This window comes from Cololabis saira, chromosome 15 (assembly GCF_033807715.1).
Source record: "Cololabis saira isolate AMF1-May2022 chromosome 15, fColSai1.1, whole genome shotgun sequence".
Lineage (NCBI taxonomy): Eukaryota > Metazoa > Chordata > Actinopteri > Beloniformes > Belonidae > Cololabis > Cololabis saira.
The window spans coordinates 27,843,486-27,860,830 of NC_084601.1; the positions used below are offsets into that span (position 1 = coordinate 27,843,486).

The 17,345-nt window shown below is 41.7% G+C and overlaps 1 protein-coding gene across 6 annotated transcripts in view; it reads right to left on the bottom strand.

Moving 5' to 3' along the window:
• The window catches only part of LOC133460559 (receptor-type tyrosine-protein phosphatase U-like), a 288,319-nt gene that overhangs the window by 197,705 nt on the left and 73,269 nt on the right, over positions 1–17,345 (bottom strand). For all 6 annotated transcript variants that reach the window (XM_061741193.1, XM_061741192.1, XM_061741191.1 and 3 more), the window contains exon 2: positions 12,656–12,784. In XM_061741193.1, the coding sequence (XP_061597177.1) occupies positions 12,656–12,784 (129 nt within the window). The remainder of the gene's footprint in view (positions 1–12,655; positions 12,785–17,345) is intronic.

The window sequence follows — 17,345 nt, forward strand, 5'->3', positions numbered from 1 at the left end:
CCTTGATTACTTCACTATTTTCCACTATCGTAAAATGAGCACTGGCCTCCCTAAATTTAGCAATAGCTTTATCGGACAAATATCTGCTAAAATAATACCTCCTATTTTACGCTTCAACATCGACAATATTAAATTCAAACGTTATTAAATAGTGGTCGGATAAGGGGGAGTTTACAGGCGACACCAACAGATCATCAGTTTCAACACCGTAGGTGAGAACGAGATCCATGTATGAGTAAAACAGTGCATCGGTTTGTCCATTTTTTGTGAGATACCCATCGATTTGACTAATATATATATATATATACTGTATATAGATAGATCTGAGGGATTTAACATGAGCCTTTTTTACTGCAATCTTTCATGTAATTGGTATTCTACTGGCAGGTGGGAGCCAATCAATGCTATTGAGCTGTTGCTGCCCAATAAGCTCAGTTGTTGTCTCAATTGTGGTCTTTTTAGTGTCACTAAAAGAATTTGAAACCCCTTGGAAAAATTAAAAGCGAAAAATGTGTCACCCCACAGTGCAGCATGAAAAACCTTGACCTTGCATGCTTTTGGTTTTATTTCTTTCATCTTTGCCCTTAAAAACAAAAGATAAAGCTGACTTTGCACTCCGGACAAAGTTGTGCAGTGTTTCCATTCCAGCAGAAAGTCTGCACACTTGACAAATAATCAATTACACTTCCATGAGAATCTTTAAAAGGCCCCTGATCCTGACCAACCTGGCTTGATGCAGTCAAAAAAGAAAAATACATGTCAAAGCTCCCTAAGGATGCTTTGACAGGTGAGGCCATGTATTCAAATAGTATTGGCAGGTCGCAGACACATTAATTAAGATGTTTGGTCGCTCAAGCCAGTGGCGATGACCAAGAGTCTTCACGTGTCCATCAACAAGGATCCAGTGTGGAAAGACACACACAGATTCATGATATTTAGAAAGACTGCTGAAGTATAAACATCAGTTAGGCAGTTGAAAATAAAAATGTGCTTTACACGCATGCCTCTGACTCCGCTCTGAAGGCCTCGGATGTGGTTTCTCATTCTGCCCTTAGTTTCTTTACTTCACATGTTTACAGCGCTCATCATTGCAATATGAAGAAGCTGGTTGGTCATCTTGGTTTCAGAGATGCGATGGGCATGTTTCCATGTTTATTTTATCTCTAAGCTGCTTCGGCTAACCTGGCCACGTCAGACTGAGACTAATGAAGTCCCCTACTGCACATCTTCCAACTTAGAAGATCTGTTACTCGTTACTGTTAACATCGAGACCAAATGTAAATTTGCCAAAACAAAAAGAGAAGAAAGAAGAATGAGTCTTGCATGTATTGAATTAATTTCTTTGTGGGCATTATGAACCCTAGATAAATTCCATGTTTCATTCATTTTATGCATTTCAGGCCTGCAAGACTTTCCAAAATGATTTGGGACAGGAGCAGTTCAGTCCCAGCAGAGAGTGGAAAGGTGGCAGGTCTGGTTGTGTCATCCCTCAATCTACAGGACTGTCTCAGAAAATTTGAATATTGTGATAAAGTTCCTTATTTTCTGTAATGCAATTAAAAAAACAAAAATGTCATACATTATGGATTAATTATAAATCAACTGAAATATTGCAAGCCTTTTATTATTTTAATATTGCTGATTATGGTTTACAGATTAAGATTAAGATTCCCAGAATATTCTAATTTTTTGAGATAGGATATTTGAGTTTTCTTAAGCTGTAAGCCATGATCAGCAATATTAAATTAATAAAAGGCTTGCAATATTTCAGTTGATTTGTAATGAATCCAGAATGTATGACATTTTTGTTTTTGCAATTGCATTACAGAAAATCACAATATTCTAATTTTCTGAGACAGTCCTGTAAAGGGATGGAAACGAGGAGTTTGGCATGCTGCCTTCTTTTTCAAAGCCAAACAGACCTGAAGCATGACTGCGGCTGACGTTCATGGCCAACACTGAGCAGCGACGCTGAGCGCTGTGTGCTCATGGCCAGACGGAGATTGCATTATGTCTTTACAATCATGTCTCAATGCTGCAGAAAAAGAAGAGAGATAACACTCTGACTACTCTATTTTGTGGAAAACCAAAAATGAAAATCAGATATCCATCTAATGAATAAAAGCACAGATATACCGTATCAACATTCAGGTCCAGCCCTACCGTAGGGTTACAGTTAGTGTAAAAGTGTCAGAAAAACGTGAACGTTAAATCACTTTTACTATTGTCTAAGATTTTGTCTTGTCCAGTGTCTTGCTCTGTCATTACTGTTTCCTCTGCCATGGTGTCCACTGCAGCTCTGTGAGTTATATCCGTCTCGTCATTGTCAACACCCTCCTCTGTTTAAGTGTGAAGGAGTGTCAGAAAGTGGCACACATTTGGCACGAGAGGCAAACGTTACCGGAGTTGTGAGTTTCTTTGGGTGGTTTTAGCTGACAGTGACATGAAACCACAAAGGTTAGACCATGCTTTCAAAATAATCCATTTTATCTTTGTATGAAATATAAAACAGACATTTTAAGATAAAAATACACCTATAAAGTACTATTCACACTGCACTAAAATTACCTCTGGAGCTGCAGTAATTCAACAATGACACCCCCAACATCTGTATTTACTTCCACGCACTCACGCTGGATAAGCCAGGTTTGTGTTTCCGTGCTGATCTGGGCCCTTTGTTATACAGCTCCATCTGAAGCTCGATCTTGATCCATTTAAATATGTGCATCAGTCAAAAACACCCAATCCCTACATATATGTGGTGGGCCAAAGTCATTTGGAAAAAGATTTCTGCACATCACCAAATTACTGCCATGTGTATTTGCATGGGATTAAAACAGGGGTGGGCAAACTTTTTGACTCACGGGCAACGATGGGTTCTAAAATTTGACAGAGGGGCCGGGCCAGGAGCATTTGGATGCAGTGTTGGGGCTGGATATACTAAAGCATTGCATGTAGTGTGTGCAAACCTCATAGCACAGTAATGACATGCAAACAAATGTACAACCCGATTTATTAACAGATTTGCACTGAGGACTGTCTTTCAAATATGCAAAATAGCCCTTATCAGTTAATACGTTTGTCTCAAGGAATATGCAAGATATGGTGTTTACACACTATTTTACACAATACTGGAAGGAAGAAAATGTAAATAGATTAAAATAGCATATGCACTGTGATTTATCAAACCTGGAGATTGCTTCTGTTTTTAGTACGTTTCAAACGAAGGTACAAAGTTAAAGAAATCAACATTTATTAAAAAAGGAATAGAATCACTTCCAACATTCAAAACATACTATTGGCGCTTTTCCACTAGTACCTACTCAGTGCGACTCGACTCGCCACACCCCAGTTTTGCGCTTCTCCACTTGGGGTCTAACGTGCCGAGAAAGAAATCAGCGAAAGAGCGACTCGCGACTTCTTCATTTTATTCAACAGGCGATGGCAGCGCAAAAGTCTGTTTCATGATCCAACTCTGAGGTGCAGATGTTCATAAACCTGGTGGCTGATGATAGAATTAAAAAGGGATCTAGACGGGCGATAAGGAACGACCATCTACCAGGAGCTCTGTACCTTCATAGCTGCTTGCGGCTCCCAGCTGACTTTTCAGCAGCACCGAGACAAACAAATTTTTTAAAAAAGCGTTGCCACTTGAAGCTTCTTTCACTCTCATTTTTTAACTTGATATGGAACACAAGTCACAGACCCAGCAGCACATATACCATCTCCTCCAGGTACTACATCTTTAGTGTTGTTGTCTTCTTCATTTAGATACACAATCAAATACGTCACAGTAGCTTCACTCCAATCCCGCCTACTTCTCATCTGGGTATCGGAAATAAACGACAGCAAGGCGAGTGGAGGCGAGGTGACTCGAGGTGGGATGAGTAGGTACTAGTATAAAAGCGCCATATTACTCAACGAATTACTCAAGCTCAATTGTGTAATTGTGTTAAACCTCACAAAATCATGGATGAATTATCCTGACTGCGCGCTCTACAAACACGCCACGGATGCCCTCACCTTCACGCACAAACTGTACACGTGTCCGTCGCCAAGCACACAGACATACTGTAGGCAGGAGTAAATATCCAACCTGCAGCAGAAACTAGAAATTGAAATTAAGAGCGATATGCGGCGTGTTAATGAAGCCACTGTACCGCTGCTGTGCGTAAATGCACACATTACTTTTAATTAAAAGACGCACTTCCGAACTTTCCATATGCATTTTTTCATAACAGCAGAAAAACTGACCAATTTCAGTGGGAACAGTGTTGTTGGTCTCCGTTTTTTTTTTTTTTTTTTTTCCGTTTTTTGCATCAAAGTCTGGAGTTTTGTCATGGCAAAGCTCAGGATAGATCTGAGGTGTTTATCAGTAACCGGGATCTGTGATGGTTTGTTTGTTGGTCATGACGCTGAAAGTCTGCTCACACACGAAGGTTGAGCCAAACAACAGCAGCACCTTCTGTGCTGTCTTCTGGAGGGATTAAATAATCGGCACTCACTGTCCACTTTCCTTCTCTTTGATCCGCTGATTTTTACAGAAGGGCTCGAATGGCGACGTGAAACGAAATGAAATATGAGCCACTCCAACAATGGTCAATGTGTTTGAGTGTGCATGCGCCATCTATTGGGGAAACGTGGGCATTGCAGGGAAAGGGGAAAAGTGAACAAGGTTTTTACTATAATTTGATTAAAAGGCCTAACGATGTGGCCCGGGGGCAGTAGTTTGTCCATGTCTGGATTAAAACAATCTCATAGGATAGGTGTTTCTGAAAGGTGCTGGGTAATCTGAGGTGGATTTTTTACAATACAAATCACAGATCATGTGGCACATCCACACTGGATTCAAATCACACACCTCCTCCGTGATTCCTACATTTTACTGCAGGTGCCCAGGCAGCATTCATCGTGTGTGAATGGGGAAACTGCCTCACGTTTACATTAATTTTTTGTTTGTTCCCCTCTTGGATTTCATCTCTTGTATTAAGTTCTATAAATTAACAGTTTGTGTGTTTTACTACTGACAAAAGCAGATGCTTTTGTCCAAAGCGACTTACATCTGAGACACACACACCATTTTGTGGAGCAATTAGGGTTAAGGGCCTTGCTCAGGGGGCCAAAGGTGGAGCCTGGCAAACCTGGGATCTTTTAGACTCCAGCCCACCTCTGTAGCCACAAGGCTACCACACCCCAAAATCAATCCTGGTGACCAGAACAAACTTCACAAATGTTACTTCAGCGCCCAACGTGGGGCTCGAACCCACGACCCTGAGATTAAGAGTCTCATGCTCTACCGACTTCAGTTTTGTATACGTATAATACGTGTTATACCTGTTATTTACTTTGATGTTGACTAAAAAAGAAAAAACGAGAACACATTTATACACAGCTGAATATAACAGTCATAAAATGAAAAAAGGAATCCATAATCAATAGATTTATGTTAAAGTTTAGACTTAAATCTTTTTCCTCGCTTCATTGTTGTGTAGTTACGTCCTCTGAAGGCACGACTGGTGCTTGACTCTGCCCATGCTTAATGCATGATGCCGTATGTGGCCTTGCAGAGGAAGCTCTGATGATGAGATGTCACACAGCTATACATATGAAATTTCCCTCTGTCATCCAGCAGCATCTAAGCGAAACGACCAAGGCATCAGAGCAGGTGCTCGTCCCCCTCAAAAGCTGGAGAAAGATGAAAAGCGGCCTCTGTTGCGCCAGCATCCCCTGAAGGACAGCAGAAAGTGTAATCAGCAATGACCCATGCTAGCCTCCACCAATCCCACGGAGTTTGTTAATATATCCAGCCCCCATAAAGGGAAACATGCCCATAACAGAGGAACAAGCACTTGATAACTGCGAATGAATTACGAAGTCCCGAACGTCTGCCAGGTACTTTTTGGAAATCGCCAATAAGTTACCCCGGTCGACAGCTTCTAACCATCACTTTTCACACTTGGGTGTTCTCCTCTCGGATGTATGCTTGTACAGCAGTGCCTGGGTAAAATCCTTCGCCTTAAATAAACACCTATGTAAAATGTCAGCGCAGATTGGATGCAGGCCACTTGTGTTGATACATGGCAAACTTAAACAGTGAAACAGCAAGGGACCACACTGAGGAAATAGGCTGCCAGGAGGTTGGCAGTTGGAAAAGGGTCCAAGGTAATGAGACTGTTTGGTGTAAATCTCTGAGGAAACTTTGGAAAGCATGCAGACCTCAGCTATAACTTTTACTTTCCATTAAGATTTAACTGGACAAAACGTGTAGCATGTTTACACAGCTTTGAGCTGAGATGCCTAAAGGCTCATTTCCAAATTGACAAGAGATTTGTAAATATTAAAGGCAGCTTTTTTTTTTATATTTTACCTGGTAGATGTGGTTATATGTTATTCTTACATCAGCCTCTAAATGTTTAGCAGTTATAAGAAACGAAAGGAGTGGTTCATTTTGTCTTTTTAAGCAACAATCACATGAGGTGAGATAGTTATATTGAAACGTTGGCAGAAAGTCATGAAGCTTTAATATATGCATTATATATATATATATATATATATATATATATATATATATATATATATATATATATATATATATATATATATATATATATATATATATATATATATATATATATATACCGCACCTAAAAGCCTTCAAATTTTTCAAAAGCTGACCATGCGCCTTATAGTCCGGTGCGCCTTATATATGGATCAATATTGAGCCGCAACAAGTCTCACAACTCGAAAATAATAAAACAGTTGTTTATTCAATGGAGTTGTCAGAAAGCTGATTTGTAATCTATTAATAAAGTTTGACTGACCTATCTGACTGTGTTGAAATATGTTGACATTCCCTTTAGCGCAGCACCGTCTAATGGATGTATAACATAATCCCAGCCTCTACTGTAGCGCCTTATAATGCAGTAAGCCTTATATATGGAAAATGTTTTAAAATATGTCATTCATTGAAGGTGCGCCTTATAATGCGGGGCCCCCATGATCACAGGAGGAGGCAGCCAGGAAACCCCCGGTGATGGACCAGGACCCAGCCGAGCACCAACCACCGGCATGGGCCGATCATGTGGCCAGGAGGTCCACACCCTCCAGGCCAACGACCCCCACCCGGCGAGAGGCCAGCCTGCCCGGAGAGACGGGACCACCCCGACCGTCGACACCGGCGGGCCGGCACCCGCCCCGATGAAAGCGGGAACCCCAGAGCCAAAAGGCGCGCCCAGTTGCAAGGGCAGCGAGACGGGCACGGAGCCCGGGAACCCCCCGAAAAGAAGCCCCCGACAAGTGACATTTCATTTTTTCTTTTTTAATAAATTTGCAAAAATGTCTGTTTCTGGCAAAAATGTGCAAAAATGTCTGGGTTTTTTCTGTCAAGATGGGGTGCTGAGTGTACATTACTGAGAAATAAAATTAACTTTTTTGATTTTAGCAAATGGCTGCAATGAAACAAAGAGGGAAAAATGTAAAGGGGTCTGAATACTTTCCGTACCCACTGTAGACTCACTGGAGTCTCTTCCCTCTGGCAGGAGGCTGTGCTCCATCAGGACCAAAACCTCACGCCATGAAAACAGTTTCTTCCCCGACTGCAGCTGGCCTCGTCAACAAGGCCCCCTGACCCCCGTCTACCACAGACTGTCCCCCCCCACCCCACTCTACGTCACATTAACACAAAGACCCCACTTCTGACCTTATGCATCACATTAACACATCCTAGGTCATCATTGTACAGACTCATTACTCTGGCACTTTAAAACCAACATGTTGTACATTTGTTCTTTTAATATTATTTGTTCATTTGTATTGCACCAATCACCACAACAAATTCCTTGTGTGTGTTAAACTACTTCTGATTCTGATTCTGATTTCTGCAGCATAACTCTGATCCTCTTTATTCTTTGTTCCAATTAATCATTGGATAATTCTTTCACAAGTGAAAAGCTCTATGAACAACAACAAAAAAGGTAACTAATATATAATTTACTGAGAGCTTATTTCCTTATGCTACTTTGGAGGATCATCTTGTACATGAATGAATCCCTGTCTGATACGCAGGTCTACACTGTGTTGTCCACAACACAAATGCAAACCAAGCAAAGAGACGAAAAAACAAACACCAACATGGGCCACACCTCGCCCAAGCTGATGAAATTCAAAGCTTCCAGAGGCAACGTTTCCAGCAGCCTCCACTACCCTTGCATAGGTAAATGACCAAGACCAAGCATGTCGTTTTTTTCTCTTTTTAGCCGCAGAGAATTTGTCACTCGTTTTCTACAGTAAATGCATTGTGAGTTGTGAAATGTGACTCTTAAGACATATTTAAGGTGTACTGCGGTATTGGGAGACTGGAAAAGACTACCATAAGTCGTGGACGCATATCCAGATACGTAGCTTTTTCAGATCCCAGAAATTGCCTAAATTACAGATTCAACCATATCTGTCACCCTCCTAATGTCTCATACTAAACCCTGATCTGACAAACTGATGTTGGTTATATTCAAGAATTCTTTAACATTTCTTCATTTTTAACTTCAAAATCACTGTTGAATTGTGTATTTAAGCTTTAAAGATGTGGTTTAAAAGATCTTAATTTCACTGCCAATGATTATGTTCATCCCTGTCCAAACAATACAATTACCCAGCTTGGATTGTTTATAAATGAATACATTTTCAGGTGCCAGCTATAAACGGGCAGATTGACTGTAACAGAAAACTCCATTAGGCCGCTGGTTAAATGTGTCGTAATAATTGTGAACATTCACATGGCTCTCATAATCATCCACTGCAAAAAAAAACGCCTTATTTGTGTCACTATCTTGTACATAATTTATTTATTGTTATTTATTTAGTTAATTTAAAAGGGACAATGCACAATAATAAAGATTTCCATTTAAGTATGGGTGTAAATGTGTAAATGTGCGTGTAAATATGAGTTAGCAAACTAGCTAATTTTCATCTGCAGGTCAGTGCAACATCATAAAACAAAAACATACAATACAAATACATCAGAAAGCGTGCACGCATTTAAGAGTGTAACCTAGGGGTTATTCATGGCTACAAGATTGAATCAAAGCTGATTAGTTTTGATCCATCTCTTGAGTCTAAGTTTAAAAGTTTTATAATTTGAATTTACCCTTATCTCACAGAGAAGACTATTCAAGTAGTTAAAGAAGTATTTACAGAGAAGACTGTGTCCCAAAATGTAATAAATGTACTAAATGTACAAATGTACTATGCCTACACTGTACAATACTGTCTCCTCTAGTCTGGTTGCCCTGCCACTACCACAACTAAAAACTAATCAGCACTGTTTGCAACAGTTGTACATCGCCACACCTTTGGTGTGGCTTAAGAATATTTAGTCAAATATTTAAATATCTGACAACAAAACTAAAACCATTGCTTAGGGACTATTAGACCACCGCACTGGGTCATTAAACTCTAGTAAACCTCTTTCTCTAACTGTGACTTTTGGAGTTTATGGGATGGCTGTTTGTTTTTGAAGCGAAATGACTTTTGGCTCAGGAGACTAAATGAGACCCAAGAATCTACTTGTCCAGAACCACAAAGGATGGTCCATCGTTGGAACAAGTGGCCACAAAGATTACAAACCGAGTCTTTGCAAGAAGCAAAATCCATCCAAAAAACCTTCATCCTGATGTTAATCAATCCTCGTTTTGAAAACTACCTGGTGGCATATAAATCTTGCTGATGTAGGGACAATACTACATTCTACACGGCCACACCGGTTACGTTATGTTTCACGGATGACGCCTCCCGACTCGCCTTCAGGTGGCAAATAACACGCCTTGCGTTTATATCACCCAACGCACATTAAACACATGTTCATCATCCAGCAATAATAGTGGGATCTAATCTAAAAACGTGACGCTGCAAGTGAGGTCAACTGAAAACTTCCAATCAATTTGGCACTTTGGCGAATCAACGTAGCCATAATCCAAGCGCTGTGATGGACAGCTTTCAACACAACAGTCCATACAAGATGTCAATGAAACAAATGTTTTAAGTTTGATATTGGTTAAATAAAAGAAAAAAAAAAGATTGGTATTGTCTCCTCACCATCCAAAACTCAGTGGTGTTAATAGTAGGCACCAAAGCATTTCTGTTACTGCAGACAAACATGTCTGACTGCTGGGTTGTGTCACACACTCCTGCACGAGTCGTGGAGTTGTATGTCAGTCACAAAGGGGCTGTCACAGTATTGCATCGTCAAAATTACAACAGATGTTATATTTTAGCGGCTATCAAGTATATTATATTACATACAAAAACTAAAAACCTATTGCCCATCTATATATCCCAATACCCCACCACTCACTTATTAATCATTTCTTCACTCCAGCAGAGCAGTGAAAGAGATACAAGCTTTTAAAATTAAAGAGAGGAGAAGCTATAATGAGCCTTACTTAACCAATTTTCACCGGCCCATAAAACAGTTGATTTCATTGGGAGCAAAAGCATTTTCTTTCTACATTAGGAGGAGTCCAGACTTCTGGCTGATCCTGAAACAAGTCTCCTCTCAAAGACTCAAAACCAGAGTAAACCGTCCTCCGTTCATTCATCATTTGCCTCACTCCATTTCGCCTGTCTGAACTCATCATCCTTGTCCATTTCTCCTTTAGGGTTTGGAATGGGATGTTCCTTTAATGTCTTTTCTGAATGCCTTTTTTGCCCTGGGTAAAGTACTTTACATCAGAAAGTTACTGAGCGACAATCAATCAACCTTCTAACAACTGATCCTCCAACCTCCAACCTGACTCACAGATTACCTCCTTATGTTGCTTTCTTTGAGTTTCATTTGCAAAAACATTTTACCTTTTTCTTCCTCACATGACTAACCTGAAGCCGAGCAAGTAAAAGCATGCTGCGAGCAGAGTTATTGTGTTTCCAGCAGAATTTCATTTCCACCTGTTGCATGTGACATATGTGAGCTATCTAGATGAGCGCAGGTCACTTTTGGTCTGGAGTGCACGGCCGAGGCTGGATTACAAGTCACAGTTCACGTTCAGCTTTGGGCGTTAACCACCCTTCTTTTTGATATGAGGATGGACATGATGAGGAATGAGATCATCAGAGGGACAGATCGGGCTGGTTGTTTTGGAAGCAAAGTTAGAGGTCAGATAGAGATGGTTTGGACATGTGTCGAGGAGGGACACTTGGTATACTGGTAGCTGGATGCTGACGATGGAGCTACCGCCAATGTGGAGGTGTATGGATGTGTTGAAACAAGACATGTAGCTATTGTCGTGTTTCACCACACTGGCTTGGTGTGAGAGTGGAAGAGATGGAGGACAGTGTCAGATGGAAGCAAATGATTTTCCTTGGCGACCCGTAGAGGGGAAAGCCTAAAGCAGAAGAGGAACTGGTTGGGAGTAGGGATGCAAATTATCGATTATTTCATTAATTGACAGTTGATAACCTTATCAATCGATCATCGATTAGTTGATAAGTGGCGTTTTTTCCCCATCTGAGATACAAACATAATTTTTTTTGCTTATATAAAATACAAAGGACATTTTAATGTATTCTTTAATCAAATATGTATTTGATACAAAACTAACAAAAAGACATTTTTGTACCACAAGGAATATAATATAAAGTGAACTTCAAGGCTATTAGTAGTAGCAGCAGCCATAATAGTGTCATTTGTGTCAAGCAAATTTTAAGTTCTAGTTACGTTTTAAGTTAGAGTTTTGGCAGTGTTCAAAATAAAATGATGAGACCTGCTGTATTGGAGCACATTTTCTTTTAGTTAAAACTGTAGCGGGGACAGATGTTTAGAGAAACCTATGTATGTACCGGGTGAAGGCTGATTTATGGTTCCGCGTTACAACAACGCAGAGCCTACGCCGTAGGCTACGGCGGCGGCTCTGCGTCGATTTAAGGCGGAACCTTCAGGCTTTAGGGGAACATATCGGAGAACAACCAGAAGAATATAGAGTGGATTAAAAATAAAAGTTAAGCACTGAGCTACATGTGTCTCCCGTCTGGGCCATTGCAGACTCATTGCCTGAGCATGTTACTAAAACCAAACATATCCGCCGTCTCTTTCTCGCGCGGCGCAGTGCGTTGTGTCGCATTAAATGTGGTCCGGGCGTAATACCAGCTGGTGAAATTAAACGAAAAAAAAAATAAATAAATAGATTAATTGTAATCGTTAATTTTAATCGGGTAATTTCATAACTGCAATTAATCGAAAATCGATTAATTATTAACATCCCTAGTTGGGAGATCCGTTCTTGGAATTAAATTAAACAACTATCGGCTAAAGTTGATGCTTTCCTACAAAGGTCCTGCTTTGTGTTTCAGTCTGGGACTGTGATTCCATGCTGAGTGATGGAGGGTGGATGATAAGGAAGAAGAAGATTGTGATTGGGGACAAAAGCTGAGTCATTTACAACCTTAGTTCCTAAACAATTGGAGCGCTGTGTTAACATGTAAATAAAAACAGTTTAGTGGAAAAACTGCTTGTGTAGTGTTTTACTTTTAACTTTTTGGAAATAGGGCGTAATATCTCAAACACAAGGAGATCCTTCACCCATCAAGAACAACATGAGCTGCTTCAGGGTTCACTCTTAGAAACACAGTGAAAAAAATCTCAACTCCGACGTTGGTTGAAACCTACCTCGCAGAAGGTCTGCCGTTGGGTGTGGCCAGCTGTAGGTTCTCATCAGCTGCCAGTCAAAGTCGTCCTCTTGGCCCTGTCGGTACTCACACAAGCCACGGTCCGAGTCATCATTGAAGGTGCAGCCAGCTGCACAGAGGAAGGAAAGCGTATTATGGAGGGTGAAGCTGAGAAAAGTGAAGTAAAAGATGTCAGTAAGTAGAAAAAAATCTTTGCTCCACACTGGCTTGGTGAAGAAACAAGTTATTATATGAGCATTATGGCTCAGTTATACCCACCACCCCCATTTCACTGTAATTGCCTGAATTTTTGCTACTATAAAGTAAATTACAGTTAATACTTGGCACCAGGCGCTCACACAGAACGCCTTCCCCATCTATTCAAGGGAAATCAGCCACCATTCGGCACAATTAGCCCTGCGGTGAGAAAATGACATAGCAACCACAGGTCACCCTGATAGAAATAATGGGCATCAGTGTCAGAGCAGCAGAGAGGCGTCTCCTGTCGATGCGGGACAACTACGGCATGGCTCTCAGCCTGACGAGGCCACCTCACCCTCTCTGACATGTGTTTTACGTTTCAGCCATTATCACACACAGACAAGGCTTTTAAAGTCCCCATCTACACTGTCAGACTAGGGGTAAGAAACAGTTACTTATTCTTTAATTGGTCAGAATAGTCAGATGCACTTCAGGAAAATCAGAAAGTGATTAGTTTGAATATTCCAGGACCAGTTCATAAGCAAGCATGGCAGTGAGCTTTGTGAGCAGCAGCTAACAAGCATCTGTAGAGATGTGAGCTAAGAACATCGTCGTTAGTTCCCTTCTTTAACGCTGCAGGTGGGCGTTTGAAAGGGACAACTTCTTCCATAATGTCAACAGTGTTGTGCAAGTTCCTACTTCTCATGAACTAGTTCAAAGTTCAGTTCACATAGTTTAAAAATGAACAGTTCACGTTCATAGTTCACCATTTTCATTTTGAACTAGTTCAAATTCAGTTCATTTCAATATTTTTAGGTGAGAAGTACAAATGAAACGCGCCCCCATGTTTTGTGCATGTTTTAGATATTTCCGCTCAGAACCCTGATATAAATGACTGTCATTAACAGACTTGTGCAGACCTGGATGACAAGCTGATGACGGCCATTAATTAGAATCAGGTGTGATGATGCAAGGAAACATGTAAAACATGCAGGACAGGGTTGGAGACCCCTGCTGAATACAATCATGTTTTGTCCTAGTGGCGTTTCAACTTTATTCAGAGGCTGTAAATCTCCAACATTGTAGTGCATTATCAATTTGTCTACCTGTTACTGGGAAATCAGACCTCTTGGTCTTTCTGGGAACTTTTTTGATTGTCAAGGACTCGCAGATATTTTCTCACACTGGACAGATGCTTTAACTTCACATAACGTTTCAAATGTGAAGTTGACTAGGCAGACGCTCAGACTTGTTTTTTCTCAGCGCAGGTGGACATAATCTTCACAGAAAGGTTAGTTTCCTACCGTCAGACTCTTTTGGAGACGATGTGTAAAATTCCCGCAGATAATGATAAGCGGATCATCATCTGACGGCTCGCTGACGCTGCGACTGCAACGTCTCTCTTCACCTGTCAAGCCTGAATTATGGTTCCGCGTTAAATCGACGGCGAAGACTACGGCGTAAGGTACGCGGCGACGCGAACCGTACGGTCCGCACGCCGCGTACCCTACGGCGTAGGCTCCGCGTTGGTGTAACGCGGAACCATAAATCAGCCTACATTCGTAAAGACTGCACCGGGCTCGTCGAGCATTTTAAATGTGCGCGCCGCCCGCTGGTGAAATAAGAAGGATTATTCCGTAATAATTGGACCTAAACAGTGAAGCTGCAACTCACATAATCTGAACAGTTCAAATTCCAGTTCATGATCTGCAGAATGAACAAGTTCACATTAAAGTTCTTTATTTGTAAATGTGTTGCGTTCAGTTCAACGTTCTCACAGAAATGAACGTGTTCAATGAACGCGTTCATTTGAACGCGTTCATGCACAACACTGAATGTCAAGCAACAACAGGTAGTGGACAAAAGTTTTACATAGAGGAGATAACCAGCCCTAGTACTGGTATGTTGCTCTGTTCACTCTGATACCTGTGATTCTGTTTCTGACCCTCATTTGGAAAGTTTGGAGGTCCATCCATCCATTATCTATACCTGCTATGTCCTTTGCAGGGTCACGGGGGTCTGCTGGAGCCTATCCCAGCTAATGTTTTGGCAGGGGTTCACCCTGGACAGGTTGTCAGTCCATCACAGGGTCACATACATACAGACAACCAGACATACTCACACTCACACCTACGGGAAATTTAGAATCATCAATTAACCTACTAGCATGTTTTTTGGACTGTGGGAGGAAGCCGGAGCACCAGGAGGGAACCCACGCAAGCACGGGGAGAACATGCAAACACAGAAAGACCCCCGCCGGGCCAGGGAGTTGAACCGGAAACCTTGCTGAGGCAACAGTGCTAACCACCAAGCCACCGTGCTGCCCAAGTTTGGAGGTCATTTATGAGAAATGTTGATAACAGCATTTATAGTGTGGAAAACATGTGTCTGACCAGCCAAAGCAGTTCAGTGTGTGAGTAGTAATGAGGTAATGAGTAATTATCTTTGACCAGCAACAACGCTCTGGGATTTTGAAAAATCAAAAAACAGGATTGGTCCCAGGATTCTCTTCACTACAAGACTGAATTAATGCATAACAGCAGAGCAGACTTGTCGGTTTTCTCAACCAATATTTCCTTCTGTGTTTTACAATAAACTGTGGGGACTGCTAATTTTGGAGTGGTGCTTCGCCATGGCTGCTAACAAATGAACATCATCACTCCACTGCCAGTAAGACCCACCACCCACACCAACATCCACATCCACCCCAGCCCTCTTCTCCGCCTGCAGCCAAGTGAGTGTTTCCGGACGTGTAAGCAGATCAGAGTTTTAATTGCCTCCTGTGTGAAGGGCTGCTTGTTGTGCTGTGTCGCATCCGCTTCATCTGAGCAGCAGTGGGATGAGTGTCTGAGCGGGGCCCGGAGTGGAGGCCCGCTCTTCACCAAGCCTTCCAGCTCAATGAAGAAATGTCACCATCAGACACATTCCACTGATTCCCCTCATTAAGACTCATCCTCCCAAGCCTTCTTTGCTCCAAGCATACAAGTTTATGGGAGTGGCCAAATGAGCTGCACTGGCAGCAGAGGAGGGCGCAGGCTCGTGTAATTAGAAGAGTCACATGCGTTCAGCGGAAACCTTACTGATGTGTTTGTGGATGTTTTCAGATTCACTTACAATGACAGAGGCTGTAATGCCGGATGATGGTGGTATGAATGGAGAAAGACTGAACGAGTGTGGTTTGTTTAAAGGTTTGCCAGGAGAAAACCTTCTCTGTCTAAAAAGAACGTGGACCCTTTCGGGAGGGCTGCAAAACTGCATCTGGATAAAACTTGAGACTTTGGGAACAACGTCCGCTGAACAGGTGGCACCAAACTGGGGCTGTGTGGCCTTCATGCTCTGCACCATGGTAGGAAAAAAACAAACCCAGCACACCCACTGTCAAACACAGCAGGGATCTTTTATGCACGCCTCAAAGTCCTGGAGTCGTACAGGTCCTGGAGTGACGGCAGATTGCAGCCGATCACCTTTTCAGCAGATTTCCACATACTGTATGTTCCAGTTCAGGCTTTCCCAACCAAAGCAGCAGGATTGACTCAAAGCCTTTCAACCCGTTGTGGCTTCAAACCCCCAAGCACATACTTTCAAAGTTCTTCTTTTTAATATGTTCCAATTAATGACAATAGAAGCTTATCTCCATGCATTTTGCTATCACTACAAAAGATAGGGTTTAGAGGAGCCGGCGCAGAGCGCAGAGTGTGTGGCAGGATTTTCTTCACTTGCAATGATTCAGTTGCAAAGCTCAAGAAAGATATCACAGAATCCTATAAATCTATCACAGCTACCTGGCTTCACCCAATCTCAGGGTTGTTATGTTGGACTTTTTTGAGTTGCTTCCTACTTCAGACAGCTAAATATATTCTCACAATGACAGAACTCAATAATTTTATCATGCCCACTTTGAAAAAGGCTTATGAATCTGTAGCAGGGCACTGTATTTTTGTGGAAGTTGGTACTCCATCAGGTGCAAATGGTGCGTTTAACAGTGGATTTTTCTCAGCACGTGTGATTCTCTTCGTAGCAGCACCGCTACGCTTGACGCAAACCAAAGTGCAGTAACTGATTTCATGGTTTATGAAGTCTGCGCCTTCCTGATATATTTTACCTCGGGTTTTGGCCCACTGAGGAACAGAGGATTAATGCGAATTTTCATAAGAAAAATAAATAAGGTGGGAGAAAAAAAGTTTATTTTTTTTTGGTTTTAATGGGGACTACCTTTCTGGGGGTGAAGACAAATGTCTGGGTACCGTAAAACACCAAATAAAGGCCTGGGGCCTCATTTAAAATGGAGCGCGTAGAATTCATACTAAAAGTGCACGTACACCAAAAAGCCGAAAATGGCGGGCGCAAAAAAAAATCCGGATCTATAAAACCGCGTGCACGCAGACTTCCACGTAAGGTTCTCTTTATAAATCACAGTCCAGCTGGAAGGTTGCGCAGGTGAATCCGCCTCATATCCGCCCTCTACACGCCCACTACATACCAAAAATGGT